This window comes from Bos javanicus, chromosome 24 (genome assembly GCF_032452875.1).
Source record: "Bos javanicus breed banteng chromosome 24, ARS-OSU_banteng_1.0, whole genome shotgun sequence".
Lineage (NCBI taxonomy): Eukaryota > Metazoa > Chordata > Mammalia > Artiodactyla > Bovidae > Bos > Bos javanicus.
In genome coordinates, this window is record NC_083891.1 from 2299686 (window position 1) to 2321756 (window position 22071).

The following is a 22071-nucleotide window of genomic DNA, read 5'->3' on the forward strand; positions in this document are numbered from 1 at the left end:
CCATTCCCTTCTCCAGGGGATCTTCCAGACCCAGGGATTGAACCCGGGTCTCCTGCATTGCAGGTGGATTTTTCACTATCTGAGCCACCTAAAACTGTCTCCCACATGGAACCCAGTATATATGGGGGGGGGGGGCAGTTTAAGAGTGACTGGAGTCAGGGACCTGGGAATCAGGGAGCTTCTGGGGTCAGTCAGTGCCCTGAGCGTCCTTGGATTCCTCCGGCTCCCCTACCCGCACCCAGCCACCCTCTACTGCAAGGAGGGAAGGCCCCACGGAAAACCGGGAAACAGGCAAACTTCGCCTTCTGATCGGCCAGCGTTGCTGCTCAGCTGTCTTCCTGACCTCCCCTCTCCAACTCCAGAAACCCCCAGACGAATCTTTTTCGAGGAAAGAAGCAAACATTTCTGCGGTGGTGGACACAGTTCTGTTGGCATCACCAGCACTGGGACGTGGTTCCCAGATTCCCGGCTTGTGAGGGCTGGCTGGGACAAGGGGCCCTGAAGCCACACTGGGAGGTGGCTCTCCTGGCGCGCGGCCGGCCCAGGGGACCCGGGCTGAGCCTCGCCAGGGGTCAGACTTCCGCTCCCTGGGGTAAACAGGGAGGGTCCCCGCCGGCTCCCACAAAGCATCAGATCAGACCCCCGACCCGTAATCTAAGTCGTGAGGACTCCAGCATCTCCGCCAGCGTCTCCCCCCACGCCTCCTACTTTTCCACCATCAGGAGGTTGAGAATCCGGGTTGAGGGTGAGGGGAAGGGCCATCTGACTGTGTGCAGGTGACTGATGTCCAAAGGACAGTCTTCCTTCGGACCAAGAGCGTGACACTGACCACAAGCCAACAGATGCTCAGGCCGCAGACCCCAGGGCGCGCCCTCCCACTGTGGCGCCGCTCTCCAGCGGAGCACCATTCTGTACGCTGGATGCACGAGGACCCCCGGGAGCTCTCAAGGGGCCAGTCTTGCGGCGGCCCCGAACCCCGAGCCGGTGCAGCGGAGTCAGCCGGGCGGCCGCGCTTGGCCCCTCGCCGCCAGCGGAATGGGGCGTGGAGCAGATGCTATCGCAGGTCCCTCCCCGCGCTCGGGCGGGGTGGTTCGGCGGCTCAGCCGGGAGCGGAGGCTCTAGAGCCGCAGTTCAGCCCGGGCCGGAGTCCGCGCCGCACAGGGCAGCCCCACGCGGGGCCCGCGTGCGCCCGGAGCCCGCGAGGCGGAGCCGCGGGGAGGTGGTCGGCGCGCGGGCGGCAGGTGGGAGGCCCGGCTCCCGTCGGCAGTGTTTACCTGGCTCGCAGGAAGCCCGGGAGGCGGGGGAGGAGCGGCGGGCGCGCCCGGCCCTCGGAGCAGCAGCCAGACTGCGCCGCCGCGCCAGCAAGGACGAGTCTGCGGCCCCGGAGACCGCGGCCCCGACCCCGAAGGCGGCGCCGGAGCCCCGGGACCCCGCGCGCTTGGGGCCCGGGCGGCGGGAGGCGGCCCGGACCCCGCGGTGCCCTCAGCCTGGAGAGACGATCGCCGCGCGGTGGGTGACCTCGCCGAGGGCAGGTGGGTGCCTTTGTCTGCGCCCTCGGAGCGGGGACGCGGGGACGGGGCGCGGGGCTCCATCGGGCGGCAGCGCAGGTGGCGGCAGGTGGCACCCGGGTGGCCACTCTGCGAGGGGTGGGCGCGGGTGTAGACGCCGATCCGGAGCGGCGGGGCTGTCCCCGACGGGTGTCCAGGTGTGGGCAAGGCCGGGTCGGGGGCCGGGGTCGCGGGCAGAGCGTAGGAGGCGCTCGGGGTGGAGTTTTGGGTGGGAGGTGGCAAAGGTCAAGGAGGCCACCCTGGGCGGTGCGGGACCGCTGCCTGGGCAAGCTTTAGGGCAGGCCGGGGTCCCCGCCGCTTAACGTGCTCCGTAAGGATACGTCTGGAGCTTACCCCCGACTCCTGCCTGCCCCCTCCCCCAGCCCGAGCGAAAACCAGTTTCCCTTTGAGCGCCGAGGGCGGCGACAGGCAACGCTCCGGGCTTCCGCCTTCCGGAGGCCTGGCCTGGCTCCGCCGCGCCGCAGCGTCCACCTGCTCCCACCTGCGCGCCTGGCGCCCGGGTGTGAAGCCCCTCTGGGCCCGGGGACTGGCTGGCGTCCCGAGGGTACCGCGTGCTCTGCACGATTCCCGGGCACCCGGTGGCTCTGGCTCCTCTGGACTGCTGGGGGCACTGTCTCGTTTCTCCCAGGGTCTCCTTTCTCCTCTCCTTTCGGAAGGCAGAGGTGGGTTTGGAGAAGCCTTAGAGTTTCTCTGGGGATCTCAGTAGGACTCTGGCAGGAAACAAGCGCCTTTGGGTTCCTGGTTCTCTGTTTTCCAGTCGCGACAAGGTGAGGGAACCCATACCCTGACTTCACTTAACCTCTGCGGCACGGCTGGAGTGTGGGCAGTCGCAGACCCGGTTGGGGGCGCTGGCTGTTCTGACAGGGACTCCACACCTGGCCTGGAGAGATTCTCAGAGGGCGCTTTAGCGTGTGTCCTATTTAAGACCTGTGGCTTTTGGACAAGACCCCCAGCTCAGGGAAACGGTTTGCAGAGTGTGGCCCAGGGGTCTGGGACACCCCGTGTCGGGCTCCGTCCTGCCCCCGGCTCCCTGGCAGAGTCACACCGGAGTGCTGGGGGCCTTCATGGACGTGGGGAGCTGAGTGGGGTGCAGACCCAGCCGGAGCCAGGCCGGAGCAGCCCTTCAGGAAGGGATGGTCAGCACTGGGACGCAGTCTCACAGCTGTTTCTCCCAGTTGAGGGGAGGAGCCGTCAGTCAGTCCTCCTATTTTTTTTTTTTTTCCAAATGGGATAAACCAAAACCTGAAAGGAGGGAATCCAGTTAAATATTATGTAAAATGGTGGCTGATAGTAGCTCCCAATGGTTTAACTGTTCCGAAATGACTACCTTTACTAACTCAGGGTTAAACAAAAGCTCTTTGGTTCAAATTCACTTTAAAAACTTTCCAAAGTATCCCATTTCTGCCCAAAGACAAGAACACTTTGAGTCACTTGTGCTGTGATTTGGTGTTGAACCGCTCCAGCCTGGTTTGGGTCGGGAATGGCTCTGGCCACTTGCCCTGAGCAAAGGCATCTGTGAATGTGGAAAAGGGCAGAGACCAAGCTTTCTGGCAATTCTTCTTTTTCCTCCTGAATTTTTGAACATTAATGGGAGGTTATGTTGTTTGACTTTCAGTTTCTCTCTCGAGTCTTTAAAAATCTTACACTGGATCACAGCTGTCCCTGGGCCTTTTCTCCCCAGGTATCCAGGTAGCGTTTCTGACCACTTCCCAGTGGCCAGGCTGTCTTCTGAGAGCCGCATATCATTGCATTAACAGGTGTGATACCCTGGGATGCCCTCATTTGATGTAATTACCCTATTAGAACCCTCATTGTCACTGAGTAGGAAACCAAGGCACAGAGACACCCGGGGGTGCCCAGGGCTCAGTTCCAGAAATCTGCCACCAGCCCCTGTTGCTGCCCTGCAGGGTGAAGAGGGCAACTTGCAACACCCACCGAGCTGCCTTCCTCTTTTCTGGCTTCCCTGGTGGCTCAGAGGTTAAAGCATCTGCCTGCAATGCAGGAGACCTGGGTTCGATCCCTGGGTCGGGAAGATTCCCCTGGAGAAGGAAATGGCAACCCACTCCAGTATTCTTGCCTGGAGAATCCCATGGATGGAGGAGCCTGGTGGGCTGCAGTCCACAGGGTCGCAAAGAGTCAGACACGACTGAGTGACTTCACTTCACTTTACTTCTCTGTCTTTAAAGTTCCACCGCTAAAGGGTGGCTACACCCAGCAAAACGTGCTTCCTCTTCAGGGTGGTGGGACTGGAAGGCTGCTGTCACATCTCTGTTAGTCATCTTCTCCCTAACTTCCTCAGTAAAGTTGTCAATAAAGAGGGAAAGACAGTTCTCTAATGCCTCAGCACAGTTTTTAGTAAGTCGTCACTAAGCAGTGCATCGCTTCCACTGGTCCTTTAGAGCCACCGAAGGAAGCTTAAGTCAGCCTGAGCTTGGGGGCCCCAGGAGGTGGGTTTAATCAACAGTAAGTGTACAGTAATTTAACCAATAGTAATTATAATGATGCTGAAGCTCCAGTATTTTGGTCATCTGATGAGAAGAGGCGACTCACTGGAAAAGACCCTGATGCTGGGAAAGACTGAGGGTAGGAGGAGAAGGGGACAAGAGGATGAGATGGCTGGATGGAATCATTGACTTAATGGACAGGAGTTTGAGTAAGCTCCAGGAGATGGTGAAGGACAGGGAAGCCTGGCGTGCTGCAGTCCATGGGGTCGTGAAGAGTTGGACACAACTGAGCAGTTATACACGGGGAGACCCTGCTGGTCTCACGCCACAGAGATGCGCAGTGAGCGCAGTTCAAATGTCCTCCTAAACGTGTGGCCTCAGGCTTCAGCCAGAGAAACGGAACCAGCAGAGACACACACGTGTGACTTAACGTGAAGAACCGGGGCCAGAGAGGCCTGCAGGCTGCAGGCTGGAGCTCTCGGGCGCGAGCTGAGGCTGTCTCCGGAGAAAGAGCCGCCCTCACTTTACAGCCGGGAAGAGATAACCAGCAATGCATACTATGAAGCTTTTAGCAGTGTCTGAGAGTCAATAACTGTTAAAAATTCATAAATATGGATCGGAACTCTGTGAGCATCACTGAGTAAGTGTGAGGCTCTATTATAATAATAATAAAAAAGATGGATGCCTGGAGAGTGAGGATAGACAGACTCGGGTGAAGTATCTGGAATGTACCAAACATTCTAAGACTCAGCAACATAAAACAAACCACCCAAGAGGAGAAGTAACTGAGCAGGCTGGCCCAGAAGAGAAAGCCCAGGGAGGCTAGGAAAATGGGAAGGGATGTTTAACCCACCAGTTCTCAGAAGCAGAAATCACATCAATGGGATAACTTTTCATACCCATCTGTAAAGATCTTACCATCTATGCCAAGTATTGAGGAAGACAAGAAGAACTGAGAACTCCCATGGTGGTGAGGAGGAGTATAAACAAAAGCAGACACTTTAGACAAGAGCCCAGAAAAGCTGAAGACAGACGTTCCTGTGACCCGGTGCTTTTAGTTCTAAGTGCATCCTCTAGGGAGAACCTGGGCTCAGCCACAGGGCACACACAAAGGTTACTCCCAGAAGCAATTTTTTAAAATATATATTTATTTACTTTTATTTATTTGGCTGTGCTGTCTTAGTTGTGACCGGTGGGACTTTTAGCCGTGGCATGTGGGGTCTAGTTCCCTGATCAGGAATCGAACCTGGGCCTCCTGCGTTGGAAGTGCAGAGTCTCAGCCACTGGACTGCCAGCAAAGTCCCCTGGAAGCACTTTTAAAAACTTTGTATTTTGAGATTGTTGTAGATTCACATGCAACTGTGAGAAATAATAGAGCTCCACATATGCTTATAACATCTTGCAAAACTGTAGAAGATATTGTAACCAGGAAATTAACATCGGTACGACTGATCAGAGGGGTTGAGATGTCGGATTTCACCAGGTGACATGTTCCCATGCGTCTGTGTGTGGTTCTGTGTAATTCTATCACACGTGGATCATCGCGTGGCCACCCACGCAGGTGGGACCTCTCCATCACGAGGTCTGCAGGCTGCCCGCTGTGGCCACAGCCAACTTCCCCCTCCTGCAGCCTGTGTCCTTTGCAACCTCTGCTTTGTTCCCCATTTTCTGTAATTCGTCATTTTGACAATGCTGTTTAGGCAGAATCATACAATATGCCCCCTTCTTTTTCACTGGCTTTTTTCACTAAGCGCAGTTCTCTTGAGATGTCTCCAAGTCATTCAGTGTCTGGACAGCTCGTTCTTTTTTTATCACTGAGTAGCATTCTGTGGAATGGATGCCCCCCACCCCCTGCTCCTCTAGTTTTTTGGTTTTAACCGTCCACCCTTCGAGGGTTTCCAGCTTGTGACTATTTGAGGGCACCTGCTATGACGTACAGGTTTTTGTGAGAACACGGTTTTTGGTTTTTGCTTCTCTGGGATAAATGCCATTGCTGAGTCATACATCGAACGCATGTTCCAGTTCACAAGACCCTGCGCTCTCTTTTCCCAGAAAGTCTGCAGTGTTTACATCCCACCGGCCAGGTGACTGCAGTCTGCGTCTCCATCACAGACAGCAATGCCCGTCTTTCCACGAGCGTGTCTGCCATCTGCACATCCTCCCAGGGAGCAGCCTGGTCTTGCCTTTGCCCGCCTTCTGATTGGCTTGTTTGGTCTCGCTAGTTCCTTGTAGATACGCTCTGGAGACAGGGCTGGTGGTTTGCAGTTCCTCAGTCAGCGTAGCTTGTCTTCAGCCTAACCGCGGGTGCTTTTGCAAGGAGAAACTTTTTCATTTTGATGAGATCCATTCGTTGATTTTTTTTCTTTGTGTCTTGTGCAGAATTTCAGGCTACTGAGACCCACTGAATTGAAATCTGCATTGCTTATTTATTTAGTTTTGGCTGTGATGGTTCTTTGTTGCTGCAAGATCTTCCTCTAGCTATAGTGAGCGGGGCCTACTCTCTTAAACGCAGGGTGCAGGCTTCTCGCTTTGAGGGTTTCTCTTGTTGTGGAGCACCGGCTCTAGAGCACAGGCTCAGTAGCTGTGTTACACAGCTTAGTGTAAGCCTAAGTTACACAACTCAGGCTTATTCGCTCCGCATGTGGAATCTTCTTGGACCAGGGATCAAACACATGTCCCCTGCTTTGGCAGGCAGATTCTTAACCACTGGACCACCAGGGAAGTCTAATTTTTTTTCTTTTATGGATTGTGATTTGGGTGAACCTTTTGCCTAGATTTTCTCCTGGCTTCTTTTTGTCCTGCAAGTTTTATACTTACAGTTTGCACTGAAGTCAGTTGTCCATTTCCAGTTAGTTTTGTCTGATGAGTGAGGTTTAGGTGGAGGGTTTTGGTTTTGGTTGGTTTTTGTTCCTACATAGGAATGCCACCTTCCCCAATACTATTTGTTGAAAAGATGATCCTTCCTCCACAGACTTGGTTTTCCATCTTCGTCATAAATTGTGTCCACATTTTTGTGTGGGTCTATCTCTGGGCTCCCTGCTCTGTTCCCGTGATCGAGATGTCTGTCCGGCCACCCGGATCACACTGTATTGCTTACCAGGGCTGAAGGGTGACCCTGACCATCAGGTAGCCTGAGCCCTCTCACTTCCTTCTTATTTATCAGAATCCTGTTAGCTGGGCTGGCTCCTGTACCATTCTGCACATTTTAGAGTAAGCTTTATCGTGTCTACAAAACTCCTGCTGGAATATTTAGTGTCTGTGTGTGTGTGTGTGTGCCTAGTCGTATCAAACTCTTTGTTACCCTATGGACTATAGCCCGTCAGACTCCTCTGTTCATGGCATTTCCCAGGCAAGGATACTGGAGTGGGTTGCCATTTCCTTCTCCAGGGGATCTTCCCAACCCAGGGATCGAACCCACGTCTTCTGCATTGACGGGTGGATTCTTTACTATCTGAGCCATCAGGGAAGCCCCTGCTGTTTCATATGTGTGTGTGTGTGTGTATATATATGTGTGTGTGTATATATATACTTTTATGACGTATATAAAAACCACTGAGTGTTAATTGCTCAGTCGTGTCCGACTCTTTGCGACCCCATGAACTGTAATTCTGCAGTCTCCTCTGTCCCTGAGATTCTCCAGGCAAGAATACTGCAGTGGGTTGCCACGCCCTTCTCCAGGGGATCTTCCCGACCCAGAGGTTGAACCTGGGTCTCCTGCATGGCGGACAGATTCTTTACCGTCTGAGCCACCAGGGAAGCCCAAAAACCACTAAGAAGCCTAACTAATCTTCCCCGCCACCCAGACAGACTTACTATTTTTCTTTCTCTTTTTATAGTTTTCAGTCTTGTTTTTTTGTTTTAATTGAAGTATAGTTGATTTACAGTGTTCTGTTCATTTCCGGCGTACTGCAAAGCAATTTACCTATATTCTGTTCCATGTTCTTTTCCATTATAGTCTATCACAGAATATTGAATGTCGTTCCTGGTGCTACACAGTAGGACCTCTTTTATCTGTTTTATATACAGCAGTTTGTATCTGCTAATCCCAGGCTCCTAGTTTATTTCCCCACTCCCTTCCCCCTTGGGAACCGTGAGTTTGTTTTCTGTGTCTGTGAGTCTGTTCCTAGACAGACTTATTTTCTGAAAGGACACAGGAAAATGAAGTGATGGTGTCCAGACATGCTCCGTCAGCATCCTGGGGTCAGACCATCCCCCAGCAGGTGGGGGCCCTCCTGCCCCCTAGGCCCCCGATGGGGAGCTGGGTGTAGTCTGTGGCTTATCGCTGTCCCTCAGCGATGCTCTGAATGAGTGGGGTCGTCCTCTCATCACAGGCGAGGAGACACGAATTCTCGGGGGTCAGCAGACCCGGGAGGTCCTGTGACGCCCAGGGCATCCTCTGCTTTGTCTGGTGACCGTGTGACAGCCAGCGACACTGCGCTGTGCTCCTGAGGGCTTGGGAACACGTTCCCAAACCCAGGCGTCCCTACACCCGCGTCTGACCATGTAGACCCCAGTCACTGTCCCCAGGGTGGGAGGGACGGTGGGCCACCTCCTGGCCCCTGCCAGCCCCAGGCCCCAGCTCCATGCTGCTCATGAGAGCTGGGACCAACCAGAAACCAGGGGCTGCTGTTTTAAAAGGGCCCCACTTTTGAAGGAAAGAGTCGGTATGAAAACATGCAAGAGCAGCGTCTCTCTCAGCGGGGACGTGACGCCCACATCAGAACCGCTGCCGGTTTTGAAAAGGGATCAGTGGCTGAGAGCTGGCGACAAGGGGGTGCCACCCTCCAGGGTGCGAGGCGGCGTCTCTGAGGCCCGAAGCCACAGCCTTTCACAGGAAACGAGCTTCTGCTCAGAGCCCCAGCCGTTGTTCTTGGGGAGTGACGCTTCTCTGGGGTGCTGTGAATTTCAAGACCCAGGACACAGGAGCCGTTCAGCGTGTTCTAGCGAACACGCTGGATTTTAGCTGTGCTGATGCTAACTACGTGGTAACTGGGCTTGGATTTGGTTTATACCTCCAAGGTGTTAAAAATCTAGAAAACAGTGAGTGGTGGTGATGCTTCTTCTGAAAGCTGAGTTGATGTGGTGGCTTATTGCATCAGGTTTTGCTTTGATCGGTGGCCGACATTCATTGCGGACCACCCCGCAGGCAGCTCTGAGGGACACTCTGGGATGCCAGGTCCCGCCCCAGGCCCTGCAGATGATGGCTGGGCGCCGAGGTCCCAGCTGCTGGGAGCCCCTCGGCCAGCAGCCCCCCAGCTGGAATGAGAGTTCTTGTGTGTGGCGGTCAAAAAGGCAGGCAGAGCCGCTAGGTGACATGCCCCGCTGTCATGGGGTTTTCTGAAATGTTTATTTCAGAGCATGACTCCTGCAGTCAATTTCCTCTTGTTTCATGGGACGAGGGGGTTGGGAGGTGGAAGCTGTCAAGGGTTTGAGTTGTCAGAGTGTGAGGAGCCTGGTGGCCCCATCCTCGAGGTTTTCAGTCAAGAACGGGCTCCCGCTGGCCCCCCTCGCCACTAACAACTGCGCCCACAAGTGTGGGCCCTGCCTTTGGGGTGTGTCAGTGGCAGAGGGTCTCCCCCAGACACATCCGGCACCCTCTGCTGCAGTTTGCAGCCCCGCCCGGCAGGAGCAAAGAGCCAGGGGCAGAGACAGCTCCTCCAGCAAAGAAGCCAGAACCACAGCCTCCCCCCAGCAGCCGCCAGCCTCCCCAGAGACAGAGGACCTCCCCCCAGAGTCTGATCAGAAACCTGCCAGAGCCCGCGGAGATGGCGGGCGGGGGCTGAGAGCGCCCCAGCAGAGTACCTGCAGCGGCTGGAGTGGGACCCCAAGTCTCCTCGGGGGCTGTGGACAAGGATGATGCCCAACGACCACCCCCGACCTGGCAGCCACCTGCCTGCATGTCGGCCAGAGTGCTCATTAAATGCAGAGTCCTAGGCCCTGGTGCCTGGACACCACCTCAAGTCTTGGGGTCTCGGCCCAGGAACGTGTGTTTCTAGTGGTCATGAGGCCCACTGCTCAGTGAGAGGCAGAAACGGGTGAGGAGGGCCCCAGGTGCATCTCGGTGACACAGGCTCGCCTGAACACACCTGCACGAGGCCCCGCTCATCTACTTCGGCCCGATCGAGAAATTCTATTTCCTGGTAAATGACTTTCTGTTCAAAGAATGATTCATGGAAAATCACATCCTATACTGGCAGTGTGTTCTTGTGCATATCGTTTATTTTTGATACTCTCTCCATTCAGGGGGTGACTTTCTCTTCCGTGCCTCTGAGCGCTGGCGTATCTGACAAGGAATATTTATGGATATTCATCCTCTCCATCCGGTTTCTTGGAGAGTTGGAACCTAACATTTTTGCTAAACTTGCTCTGAGACAAAAGCTCCAGAGCTGCATTGCAGGCACCCAGATGAGGCAGCTGCACAGTTTAAATTCCCTGATTCTCCAGGACACTCAGAGGCCACACCATGCCTTTCCAGAGGCCCTGCATGAAAGAGACGTGGCTCTGGCCCTGAAGACTGAATTGTAGTGTGTCATCAGGGAGCTTGGGGTCCTCAGATAGGTTCCCCAAGGCACTACGTTTGCTGAGCACCTCGCAAGATTCCTGACGGGGGGCTGTGCCAGCAGAGGGCAGGGACTCAACGGCCGCTTCTGACCCTCCTAGCAGCCCTGCACCCCCCTGCCTGCAGCCTGGCTGGGGGTGAGTTAGGGTGAGGGCTGGGGTGAGGATCTGCGGCTTCTTCAGGGCTCTTTCCAGGATGCCCACCTGCCCTGGACGGCTGTTCACAGCAGCAGCTCCGTCCCCTGGTTCTGATTTCCCAGAAAGCACTTACTTTCTGGGAAAATTAGAAGAAGTTTTTCTCATCTCCCGTCGTCCGCATGGAGGTCAGGGTAGTGTCTGCTGCATCTCCGATTGGCTGGTTCCACTAACCCTGATCATCACCATCCAGCTGACACCCAGGAGAGTCTGAATTCTTCACAAGTCACCTGCAGTCCTTTGGCCACCTGATGCAGAGAGCTGACTCACTGGAAAAGGCCCTGATGCTGGGAAAGATTGAGGGCAGGAGGAGAAGGGGGCGAGAGAGGATGAGATGGTTCGATGGCATCACCAACTCGATAGACGAGCTTGAGCAAACTCCCGGAGACAGTGAAGGGCAGGAAGCCTTGCGTGCTGCAGTCTACAGGGTTGCAGGGAGTTGGACACAATTTAACGACTGAACAACAGCAGCAACAACCACTGTCCAAGTCTATTCTTTACCAGCCAGGATGCGGGGCATGGTTTATTCAGCTCACTGTGTTGCCTTAAAAGACCACATCAAGCAGGAACTTAGACACAAATGATTCTCGTGTTTTAACGGCTAGGTTTCTCTGAGTGTGGTGGGGGTCAGGGTGTGCTTCCGTTGTTTTTATTCGGATCCTTATGGATATCTGAAAACAAAATAACCCTGGGCTGACGAGCTAAGACCAGGGGTTTACAAGGTGGGTCCCATCTGGCACCGTCTTCCTGGAAACAGAGGATAAATTATATTTCAGACTCGAGCCCAAAGCATCACTGGTTTTGAAGGATCATTTATACGGCTGTAGGGAAGATGCTGTCTGTTTTAAGAGGCAGATGATGATTACTTTATTATGTCATTATCTCTGTATGTCAAGACTCATTTTTGAAGCGAGAAGGATTTGAACCAGGTATTAGAAGCTAGCCTTGTTGATTTCAGACGGTGTTTGGAAATTGTTATGTGAAAAGAAAAAGGACATAGCAGTACTGACTTGGAAGACAGCCTTTCTGAAAGGGCAGTGAAGTGTCATGTTAAAGCCACATTAAGTAACAGTCCTAGCAGTAAAATACGTGTATTTATATGGAAATTTTTACATAGGATTAGCAACACCAAAATAAAGTGTGTGATGGGAACTTCAAGCAGATTTTAATGTGAAGGTAGATGAAAACCCGTACAAATATTTATACTCGTTTTTAGTAAAACCTCATTCGTTCATGAAGACAGGAAAGGCCCCAGGTGCCGTTTTTGTGGGCTTATGTGGCAGAATCACCTCAGAGCCTGAAATCTCTGAGACTTGACTTCATTGCTTTCACAACATCTGGGCTTCCCAGGTGACTCAGTGGTAGAGCATCCACCTGCCAATGCAGGAGACGCAGGAGATGCAGGAGATGCAGGTTCGATCCTCCGGTCAGGAAGATCCCCTGGAGAAGGGAGTGGTAGCCCACTCCAGTATTCTTGCCTGGAGAATCCCATAGACAGGGGAGCATGGAGGGCTATAGTCTATGGGGTTGCAAAGAGTTGGACACGGGTTAGCATACATACGGGCTTCCCTGGTGGCTCAGCTGGTAAAGAATCCGCCTGCAATGCTGGAGACCTGGGTTTGATCCCGGGGTTGGGAGAGCCCTTGGAGAAAGGAAAGGCTGCCCACTCCAGTATTCTGGCTTGGAGAATTCCATGGACTGTATAGTTCATGGGGTTGCAAAGAGTCAGACACGACTGAGCACCTTTCACTTCACTAGCATACATACACACGCACACACAACATGTGTTGAAGAAGACTTTGACAAATGTACCCTGAACTCAATGCCACGTGTGTTCCTGGCTTTTTCTGCCTGGAGCCACCCTCGGTGACTGTGAGGTCTGTGATCTGTCGGAGCTCTGACGGGTGACGGTCCCAAACCCCGCTGCTTCACCATCCGTTTCTCAGGTTAGCCTGCCCATTATGGAGTTTTCTGCAGGCAGCTCATGTGGGTTTCACGACTAATTACAGACGTTCCGGGGTGCGTGATGCAGAACCTGGGAGACAGGTGTGAAAACACAGAGAGGAAGGAGACGGGGGGGGTGTCATTCACCCCTCACAGCAGGTGAACCCGGACCCAAATGGGTGCCGTGGGCTCCGTGAGAGAGAGACCACCAGGCTGAGGTCTCTGCACTGCGTAGGCCTGGCTGCCTGTTGAGACCCCGTGTGTGTAGCCTGTCTGCACAACTAACCAGGCTGGTAACCAGGTAACCAGGCTGGTAACCAGGTAACCAGGCTGGAAACCAGTAACTGAAAGGCCAGGCACTGCACCAGATGCAGTGTGGACTGCCCTGGGTTCAGCGGTTTCTAGTCCAGCCTTAAGTCACCACTCCCATTAGAGTGCGGTTCACAGTTAGCCCTTTGGAAAGGTGACTGGCGGCCAGGAGACACTCAGGTGACAGAGCTTGTCTTGTCTCGTTTGGACCCGGCCCCCAGCTTCGGGTCTGCGTGACCGACATGGTGCAGCAGCTTCGCTCAAACCGTGTCTGGAAAGGCTCAGTTTTCAAAGCTCCCGGGGTTACTGGCCAGACGTGTGGTGCCACCCCAGCGGAAGTCAGTGCAACCCCCGCCCCCCACCCCGCCCCCTCGCTTCCCCAGGACAGCAGAGCAGGTGACCTGTCCAGGGCTGCCCGCTGCTGGTGGTGGAGGGGACTGGACTCATGCTGCCTGCCCCGCACGCCCCACTTCAGTCACCCTCCTGAGCCTTTAGGTGAGTCCTGAACTGTCTTTGGACGTTACTCCCTTTTTACCCCCTCTCGGCATCAAAACCCATGCTTTGTGGGGAGTGTGAGTGATTAAGACCCTCTAGCACAGTGTCGGTGTGGCCACAGTTGGTCGGATAAACACAGTATTGTAAGTGCTCTCTGCCAAGATGTTTTCAGTTTTCATTTATTTTCTATAAAAGGCTTCTGAATAATCGTAATCGTGATGGAGAAATAAAACCATAAGGCCTCCACCTTGTGGTGATAAAACATCCTTCTTAAAAGAAATGGCAACCCACTCCAGTGTTCTTGCCTGGAAAATCCCATGGACAGAGGAGCCTGGTGGGCCACAGTCCATAGGACCGTAAAGAGTCGGACACGACTGAGCACACACACACACACACACACACACACACACTCTGAAAGGATACCGATCCTTTTAGGCCTTAAAGATGACACTTGGAAACTAAAAAGCAGGCAGAGCCAGTTGAAAATTTCAGGTTCAAACGACAAGCTTATTGGCAGCCTCATATTCGTCACGTCTGTTGTGCTCTGTAGATACTTGTTATTTATTCATTTACATAAGTCAATACAATTTTCCAATAACAGAATTTTTAAAAAAAGATTCACTTGTGGGCTTCCCTGGTGGCTCAGTGACTGAGAATCTGCCTGCCAGTGCGGGAGACACATCTTCCCTCGTCCGGGAAGATCCCACATGCAGCGGGGCAACCATGCCCGGCGCCACAGCTGCTGAGCCAAGCTCTCGAGCCCTGAGCACATGCTCTGCAGCCAGAGAGGCCGCTGCACCGAGAAGCCCGAGCTCCGCAGTGAAGAGCAGGCCCCCCTCGCCAAAACTAGAGCAAGCCCACACTCAGCGACAAAGGCCCAGTGCAACCGAAAATAAATAATTTTAAAAAAAGATTCACTTGTAGGATATATTCCTCTAATGCTCCACCGTTCACTGCTCTCTGCAGCGGGGAGTGACGTCGTGGGGAACAATGGTCAAGGCTCCACCCAGGTTGCTGTTAATGAGTTTTGAGCTGTCAGAACGTACATTAAAACATGAAATGAAAAAAAGGCTGCGCCTCTAACCCCCAGGCAGCTCTGATCCATAATAAACCCGAGACTGCGCGCATCGAGGGTCCTTTTCCTGCAGAAATTCAGCACCCTGCCCTAGTCACCGGGTCAGCCTTGAACCTGTGACTGTGAACCTGTGTCATCAGGACTTTCCAAACCTCGTGAGTCTCATCGTCTGTGAAAGGAGGAGTGTTGAAACAGCACCCACCTCCGCCTGGATGGGAGCAGGTTGGGAGGATGGACGTCTGGAGAGGTCCCTTCCACCCGGCATGCGGGCAGCACCATCACACTGGCCACCCTCTGGGCCTCCTGCCTTGGTCGAGCCCTGTCTGCTGAGTCCTGATCTCCTGGGATGACTTTCTCCTTTTGCTTTATCTGTACCAGCCGCCGGCTCATGTCCCTCACCCTCTGCAGTCCCGCACGCCCCAGTGACCACATGGAGCCCTGACATCAGCTCTGAGCCCTGTGCCTGTGGGGCTGTGATGGGGTGATGATCACACCTGCCTTCTTTTCCCCACTCAGCATCTGGAAGCTTGATGGGGTGATGATCACACCTGCCTTCTTTTCCCCACTCAGCATGTGGAAGCTCACCTGGGAAGAAGGTGCCAGGTGGGAGACTGACCCTCTCCCTGGAAGCGCCGTGGGGCTGCTGGTCTGAAGCTGGAGCGGTGAGATCGGCAGTCCAGGATTCACGTGTCCTCTGTGTTTTCAGGAAGATGAGGACTCGGGCTGTAGGTCTTTTGACTGCAGACCTCACGCCAACCTGGGCCTGAGCAACATGTTCCTTCCCCACACACAGTTATCAGGAGCCATCACGTCTGACGCCAGAGAACATGAGTTGTTCTGGAGGTGGATTAAATACACAAGTTCCTTCCCCATGCAGTTATTAGGAGCCGTCACGTTTGACGCCAGGGAACATGTGAGTTGTTCTGGAGGTGGATTAAATACACGAGTTCGACACGCCTCCTGCCCTTTGACCGCTGGCTCTGACCTTGTGTGAGGCCCATGAAGTCCATGTTTCCTCTGTCTCCAGTGCCCATGTCCTGGTTATGGGCACACCGGTACCTGGGAGAGCAGCACACATGTGACCCCCACTGCACTTGGCTAGTAAAATATTAACTGGTCATTTCACAACCCTCCTGGAGTAAACATGTGCACTCCAGGACCAAAGCCTCAGAGCAAGCGGCAGAGAGCCTACAAGAAGGGGTACCCCAGGGACTTGAGCTCTGGGACTGTTTTTCTGGAAGCCCCACCTGCTGGCCTCCAGGTGGGCCGCCTGAGCACAGCATGGGCAGGGGGGTCAGCGGGGCCCGGCCTGCATGCCACAGGACGGGGCTGTTTGTAGACGCCCCACCTGCTGCGAGAGGTGTGTGTCCTGATGTGTCTGAGTCCACTTCCCACCCATCAGAGAGCCTGTGACTGTGAGCTTGGCGGGCCGGGGACCCAGCAGCCCAGCTTCCTGGGAGGGGCTGTTTTCACACAGAATTTCCTGTCTTCCCATTGTTGTTGTTCAGTCACCAAGTCATGTCCAACTCTTTGTGACCCCATGGACTGCAGCACGCCAGGCTTCCCTGTCCTTCACCAACTCCTGGAGCTTGCTCAGAGTCATGTCCATTGAGTCAATGATGCCATCCAACCATGTCATCTTCGGTCGCCCCCTTCTTCTGCCCTCAGTCTTTCCCAGCATCAGGGTCTTTTCCAACAAGTTGGCTCTTCACATCATGTGGCCAAAGTATTGTCTCCCTGTGAGAACTATGAAAAGCTAAACATGTTGGCTAATCATATACGTGTGAATATATTTACAAGGCTTTCTAAAAGTCATCCTAACTTAAGCATTAATGAATTACTGTTTGGTTTGCTGCTTTTTTCCTTCAGGGAAATGCTTTGTTGTCACTGAGAAAGGTGATGTTATGGTAGCACCTGGAGCCGGGGACTCCAGGACATCACCTGCGTCCTGTTCTGGTGATGACTTTCCTGCAGAGTCAACTGATAACCCGGGACCAGGCAAAAGGAACCACAGTCAGACTCCACAGCTCTGCCCTTTTGTGGTTCTGTGATTCCTTTTTTTTTTAATGGTTTTTGAGAACTTTCAGGCATTGTTCGTCCCTGGTGTAAATCTCATAAGCCTGGAGAAGATAGAGAGTTAGTTGCTCAGTCATGGCCAACTCCTTGCAACACCATAGACTGTAGCCCACCAGGCTCCTCTGTCCATGGGATTTCCCAGGCAAGAATGCTGGAGTGGTTTGCCACTTCCTTCTCCAGGGGATCTTCCCGACCCAGGGATTGAACCTGGGTCTTCTGCATTGCAGGCAGATTCTTTACCATCTCTGGGACTGTGATCAGTAGTTGTGGATATTATGTGATAACCCAGCACAAAGTGTCCCATCCCGTCAAATCTAGAAGCTGGTTTCTTCTGACACTTCCTATGCGAGACCACAGGTGGTCTCATGCTGGAAGCTTGAGGGTGTGAGGGAGTTTGGGGGGAGCCCGAGGGTCTCAGAGTTCAGCATCATGCGTTCCTGGGCATCCCGCCCCGGTTCCCATCCTAAAATGGGCTTTCGTTTTGTCTCGTTCACAGGAGTGTGTGGGGGTTTACTTGGGATGGTTGTTCTGGTGATGGTGGTAACTGTTTACTGTGTTCTGAGCACAAGGTATTACAGGAATGTTTTTGACCTGGGAAATAAAAATGATTGTCTGCAGAAAGCAGGCATGAGCCCTGGAGTCCTGGTGGAGGGAGGAAGCAGAGGGATGCGGGTGGGAGGGCAGGAGGAGGACAGACCCCAGCGGGGTAGAAGTCCTCAGTTCATCTCACTCTTCTCTGTTAGGCCCTTTGATTTTCTATGTGAGCTCCGTGCTCTTTCACACTTGCTCTCTGGGTTTTCCTTTAAAGGTCAAAGGAGCAGGCCTACTGTCTGTTGTTCAGACTCTTTGCAGCCTCCGCCCACCTCTTAGGGGGTTGGGATCTGTGTGGTCTGTCAAGGTCCACACCCCAAGACAGGCTGTGCCCAGCACAGAAGGGCGGCTGGGAGCAAGCCAGCAGCTGCCGCCTGTGGGGTGCCAGGCGGGTGCAGGGGGTGTGGGAGGCAGAAGGCCCACCTTCAGCTCTGCAGCGCGTTCACCCCGCCTCGCATCAGCGGCTCCCAGAAAGGAAATGCAGTGCCCCTTGGGCACCTCGAAGCCCCTTCAGCGTGTAGTTCACAGGAACTAGGGGCTGCAAGTCATCTGGATCAGCTCAGAGGTTAGGCACACAGTGTGACAGTAGTGAGAGCAGTAAAGTTATCACTTTACATAAGCCTGAAAGCCTAATAAGGAGCTGAGGCTCTGATACTTTGGCCATCTGATGCGAAGAGCCAACTCACTGGGAAAGACCCTGATGCTGGGAAAGATTGAAAGTAAGGAGGAGAAGGGGGCGACACAGGATGAGATGGTTGGATGGCATCATTGACTCAGTGGACATGAATTTGAGCAAACTCCGGGAGATAGTGGAGGACAGAGAAGCCTGGCGTGCTACAGTCCACGTGGTCACAGAGAGTCAGACACAACTGAGCAACCGAACAGCAACAGCAAAAATGCTAGGACTCCATTAAGGGTTAATACCAAAGTATGTGGAATTTTGAAAACGTTGCTTTAATGATGTTGAAAAGCAGAGAGAGCAGAAGTTAGCCCCCTGGTGGGGTTTTAATCCTGCTGCCAAAGCCCATGTTAATCCTCTCCCGGCTGGGACAGCTGTATGCGGATTCCAGTGGGTAGATGTTAAAACCCTGACTGTGGATTCAGTGCTTCTGCGGTTTCACACCTGACCCATGTCTGTGATCCCAGGTGACCTCAGCCTCTGGGTCCTTTGCAGCCCCTCCCTGCAGACGACATCCTACTGTTGCTTATACCGTCAGTATTCACACGTATGCGAGTGCAAACAGGACAGAGAAAAGCTGTGAATACTCTGAGCTAGTGTACGTGAAAAATTGCACCCAAGTCAGAAAGACAAATGGCCTTTGGCTGTCTCCTGATTATGAGGCAATGTATTCATTGAACATCTTTATTACAAGGAAGTTGAACTTTGACAGTTAAAATATCTGCAGATGATTGGCCCTTCGGGGTCATAATTAACTCCTTATTTGTCTCATTCTGCTGTCGCCATCTTATGTAACATACAAGCCATTCTCTAAGGGAGGGGGAGGGGTGGTTATGTTGTCAATGGACTGTCAGGGGCCCAGGGAATTGGAGTCTGTTACCTTATTGAATCCTCTACAGATGCACTGCAGGTATTATGATCTGCTTTGACAGATGAGAAATCGGGAGCTCAGAGAACCAAATTTCTAAGTTCTGCAGTAAATAGGAATTGGCGGGCGTGGAATTAAAACCCAAATAATTCTTCGCACATACTTTTCACCAGCTGTTGTTGCAAGATATTAGGCAGGAAATTAGAAAGATGCTGTCATTTTCCTCATTAAGCTTGAGGATCCACGTACAGGCGTTCATGAGGACCGCGAACTGGTGTGTAATTCAGCCGTTTTCTCAAGGTGACTTATTAGGGCAAAGGCTTCTCTTTATCATGTTGATGAGCAATCTAGAAATGGATGAACACTTTGGACTGAGGCCTCGTCTCTCCCTCAGTGAAACTATGGAGACGATGATCTCATGACAATCCCATCACCTGTGAAAATGCACTCAGAGCTACTTTAGAAACAACCAGCTCAGCCTTTGGGTGTTCTGCAGCCTCCCCCGAGTTTCAGTCTCCCCTGCTTCTCTCTTCTTGCCGCCCCGCCCCATCACCCCCCAGTCTGGTCTGGACTGTGTCCCGTGCAGGGCTGTCTGTGATGGAGAAGGTCAGGGTTAGGACCGAGCAGGAGCATCGCTTCTGGGTTCCTGAGCTTCTAACCCCTTTCTCTCCCCTGACCTCAGAGTTTCAGCGTGGATATCCACACGTGCGAGAGCCCATGTCAAGTGCTCTGCAGAAGGTATGCGATCGTAGACAGCTAGACGGCTGGAAGATGTTTTCTCAACCGGTCAACACCCACCCTGGGGAGTCATGCCACCACTCCCACCACAACGACACAAGCATTCATGGTCATGAAAACATTATGGAAATTCTCAGTCATCCCAGTGGCTGCTTAGAAATCTCACGTGGGCCTGAATTTGCACCTAAGGAGTACGGGCAGCCGCTGTCACCTGGAGTCCGCCCTGCTCCCAGCACTGACCCTCCTCTTCCCCTCCCACCGTGTTCCTTTCATATTATTTCACAAAAAGCTTCCTAATAACCCAGTGATGCTTCCGGCCTGAGTTCCAAGGGCATTCTGCATGAATTTTCCTCTTTCTCTCTGTTTGATTAATTGCAAAAATGGAATGGAATAGAGATGACCTCACACGTCCAGCTCTTCCGCCTGCAGATGGCTCTTTGCAGCGCGTTACGGAGACCAGCTGTGGGGTGCCTCCATAAGCCCGCCTCCTTCTGTCCCCAGCAGGTGGGGCCCAGTCACCTGGAGTCAGGTCCACAAGCCGCCGTCGGGGCTGCGCCGCACGCCTCACGTCCCGATGGCCCCGCTGATGAGGGACCCTGAGCTAAGAATGGTCACATGGCTTTTCCTGTCTTTCTTTTCCTGCCAGTGTGAATTGTGCATTTAAGGCTAGAATCTGCCTATTGGAAATGATGCATAAATGCTCTTTCTGTTCATCTGAGACTGAGGGAGAAGTCTGTACACACTCAGAAGTCTGACCTGGAATGTTTGTTTCTTTCTATTCTGTGCCCAGTAGTCTTGAGTTTTAAAAGTACTGATTAATGTATTTCGCAGACAGTCCTCCCAAGGACAACCTAAAGTTATGCTCCAAGGGGTGATGAAGCTCTGGTCAGAACACACGGCCTGGAGGAAGCTTCCCGTCAGCAAGGGGCAGTACGGGCGTCTCATGCTTGGATCAGCTGTGCTTCAGAGCGTTTGGCCCAAAAACAGCTCCTCTGTGTCCACAGGCAATGCTTCCCCCCCGCCCCCGGATACTGACACGTCGCACAGTATCCTGTTAGGTTAAATCCTGAGGTTTGTGTTCTGGAAGGAGGGGACAGGGAGTCAGGATTTGCCTAAAGCTGCAGGGGAGGTGACTGAGGAGGCGAGGGAAAGACAGAGGCCGGAGGAGGTGCTGCCAGGGGAGAACGTGGATGCCAATGGGCGGTTCTCTGCGCCAGGGCGGGGAACCCCAAAGTCCAGGCTGCCAACTGGAGAAGAAGTTAACTATTTTGCCTGTGATTAGTTTCAAATACAACTCTGTTCTTTCTTTATTTTGGAAATAACTATTTGTATGTAATTGAAAAAGGTTTTATATTTATATTTTATCACTTTTATATTTGTAGAAATTGAATAGTTGCAAATATATAACAATTTAGATATAGTTAGATATAATTGAAGTATAGTTGTTTACACAATTTAGATATAGTTAGATATAATTGAAGTATAGTTGTTTACAATGTTTTAGTTTCAGGTATACAGCACAATGATTCAGATATATAGATATAGACAGATTCCTTTTCAGATTCTTTTTTCTTGTAGGTTATTACAGAATTTTGAGGGCACTCCCTGGCAGCCTCTGCACTTTCACTATTGAGGGCCCAGGCGCCACACCTGGTCGGGGAACAAAGATCCCACAAGCTGCATGATGTAGCCAAAAGATATATATTGAATAAAGTTATCCGTGCTATACAACAGGCCCTTGCCCTCTGTCTACTTTGTATGTGGCAGTGAGTATCTGTTAATGTCAGCCTCCTAACTTATCCATCTCCCATCAAATACACCAGCTGTTATTTGTTAAACAGAGAAATGGATGCGCAGATGTTCGATGCATGGTATTTTGTGTATTACATGTACCATGCTGGTTATCGATACTCACGACCCTGCGTGGCAGCACGAAGAGCTGGAAGTTCAGAATGACCCCAGCTCTACTCCTGGGGTTCAGACCGTCATCCTGCACACAGAACACACAGTCCTGCGCTCCAACTGCAGTTCAGGCCCCAAGGAGGCAAAGGCGAGTCCCCTCCTTCCTGCTTGTGCCCATCTCAGCAAGCAAACTACCGTGTGTGCCTCAGACCCCATTTCCCCAGTGAGACGACCCCCATAGTGGCTTTTTGGGGGTGATCCATGTAAGTGAATTGGGAAGGTGGACAATAGAATACTGAAATTATCTGCAAAGGTCAACTTGCATTTTTAAAAACATCCATTTTATTTATTTTTTAAAAGCATCATTTTTTAAACTTAAAAATACTTCATTGCTAAAAAATGCCAACCATCATCTGACAATGCAGAGTTTCCACAAACCTTCAATTTATAAAAAATGCAGCAGCCACAAAGAGCAATAAAGCAAAGCTCAATAAAGCGAGGTCCGCCTGTCTCCATTACAGTGCTCTTAACTGTAGCCACCAGGTAAACACACACATTTAAAGCACATTTCCACGCGTATGTTTTTATACGTGACGCATTCGTGTGGTTCCTCTAAGTCAGCAGTGTTT

At 52.6% G+C, this 22071-nt stretch overlaps 1 protein-coding gene and 1 long non-coding RNA gene across 5 annotated transcripts in view; one reads left to right on the forward strand and one right to left on the reverse strand.

The window, feature by feature from the left end:
• Positions 1–1036: 1036 nt before the first annotated feature.
• MBP (myelin basic protein) overlaps positions 1037–22071 on the forward strand; it is a 105061-nt gene continuing 84026 nt past the window's right edge. For 3 of the 4 annotated variants that reach the window (XM_061399496.1, XM_061399497.1, XM_061399499.1), the window contains exon 1: positions 1336–1532. Coding sequence is in view for 1 of the 4 variants with exons in the window: in XM_061399498.1 (XP_061255482.1) it covers positions 1052–1532 (481 nt within the window). In the remaining 3 variants the exon portion in view is untranslated. Of the gene's footprint in view, positions 1533–22071 lie in introns of all 4 variants that reach the window. The other variant, XM_061399498.1, reaches the window with a different exon arrangement.
• On the reverse strand, positions 11907–15681 carry LOC133237447 (uncharacterized). The gene is made up of 2 exons (XR_009733193.1): positions 15174–15681; positions 11907–12800 (listed from the first exon to the last, which is right to left on the reverse strand). It is a non-coding gene; the product is annotated as an uncharacterized LOC133237447 (long non-coding RNA).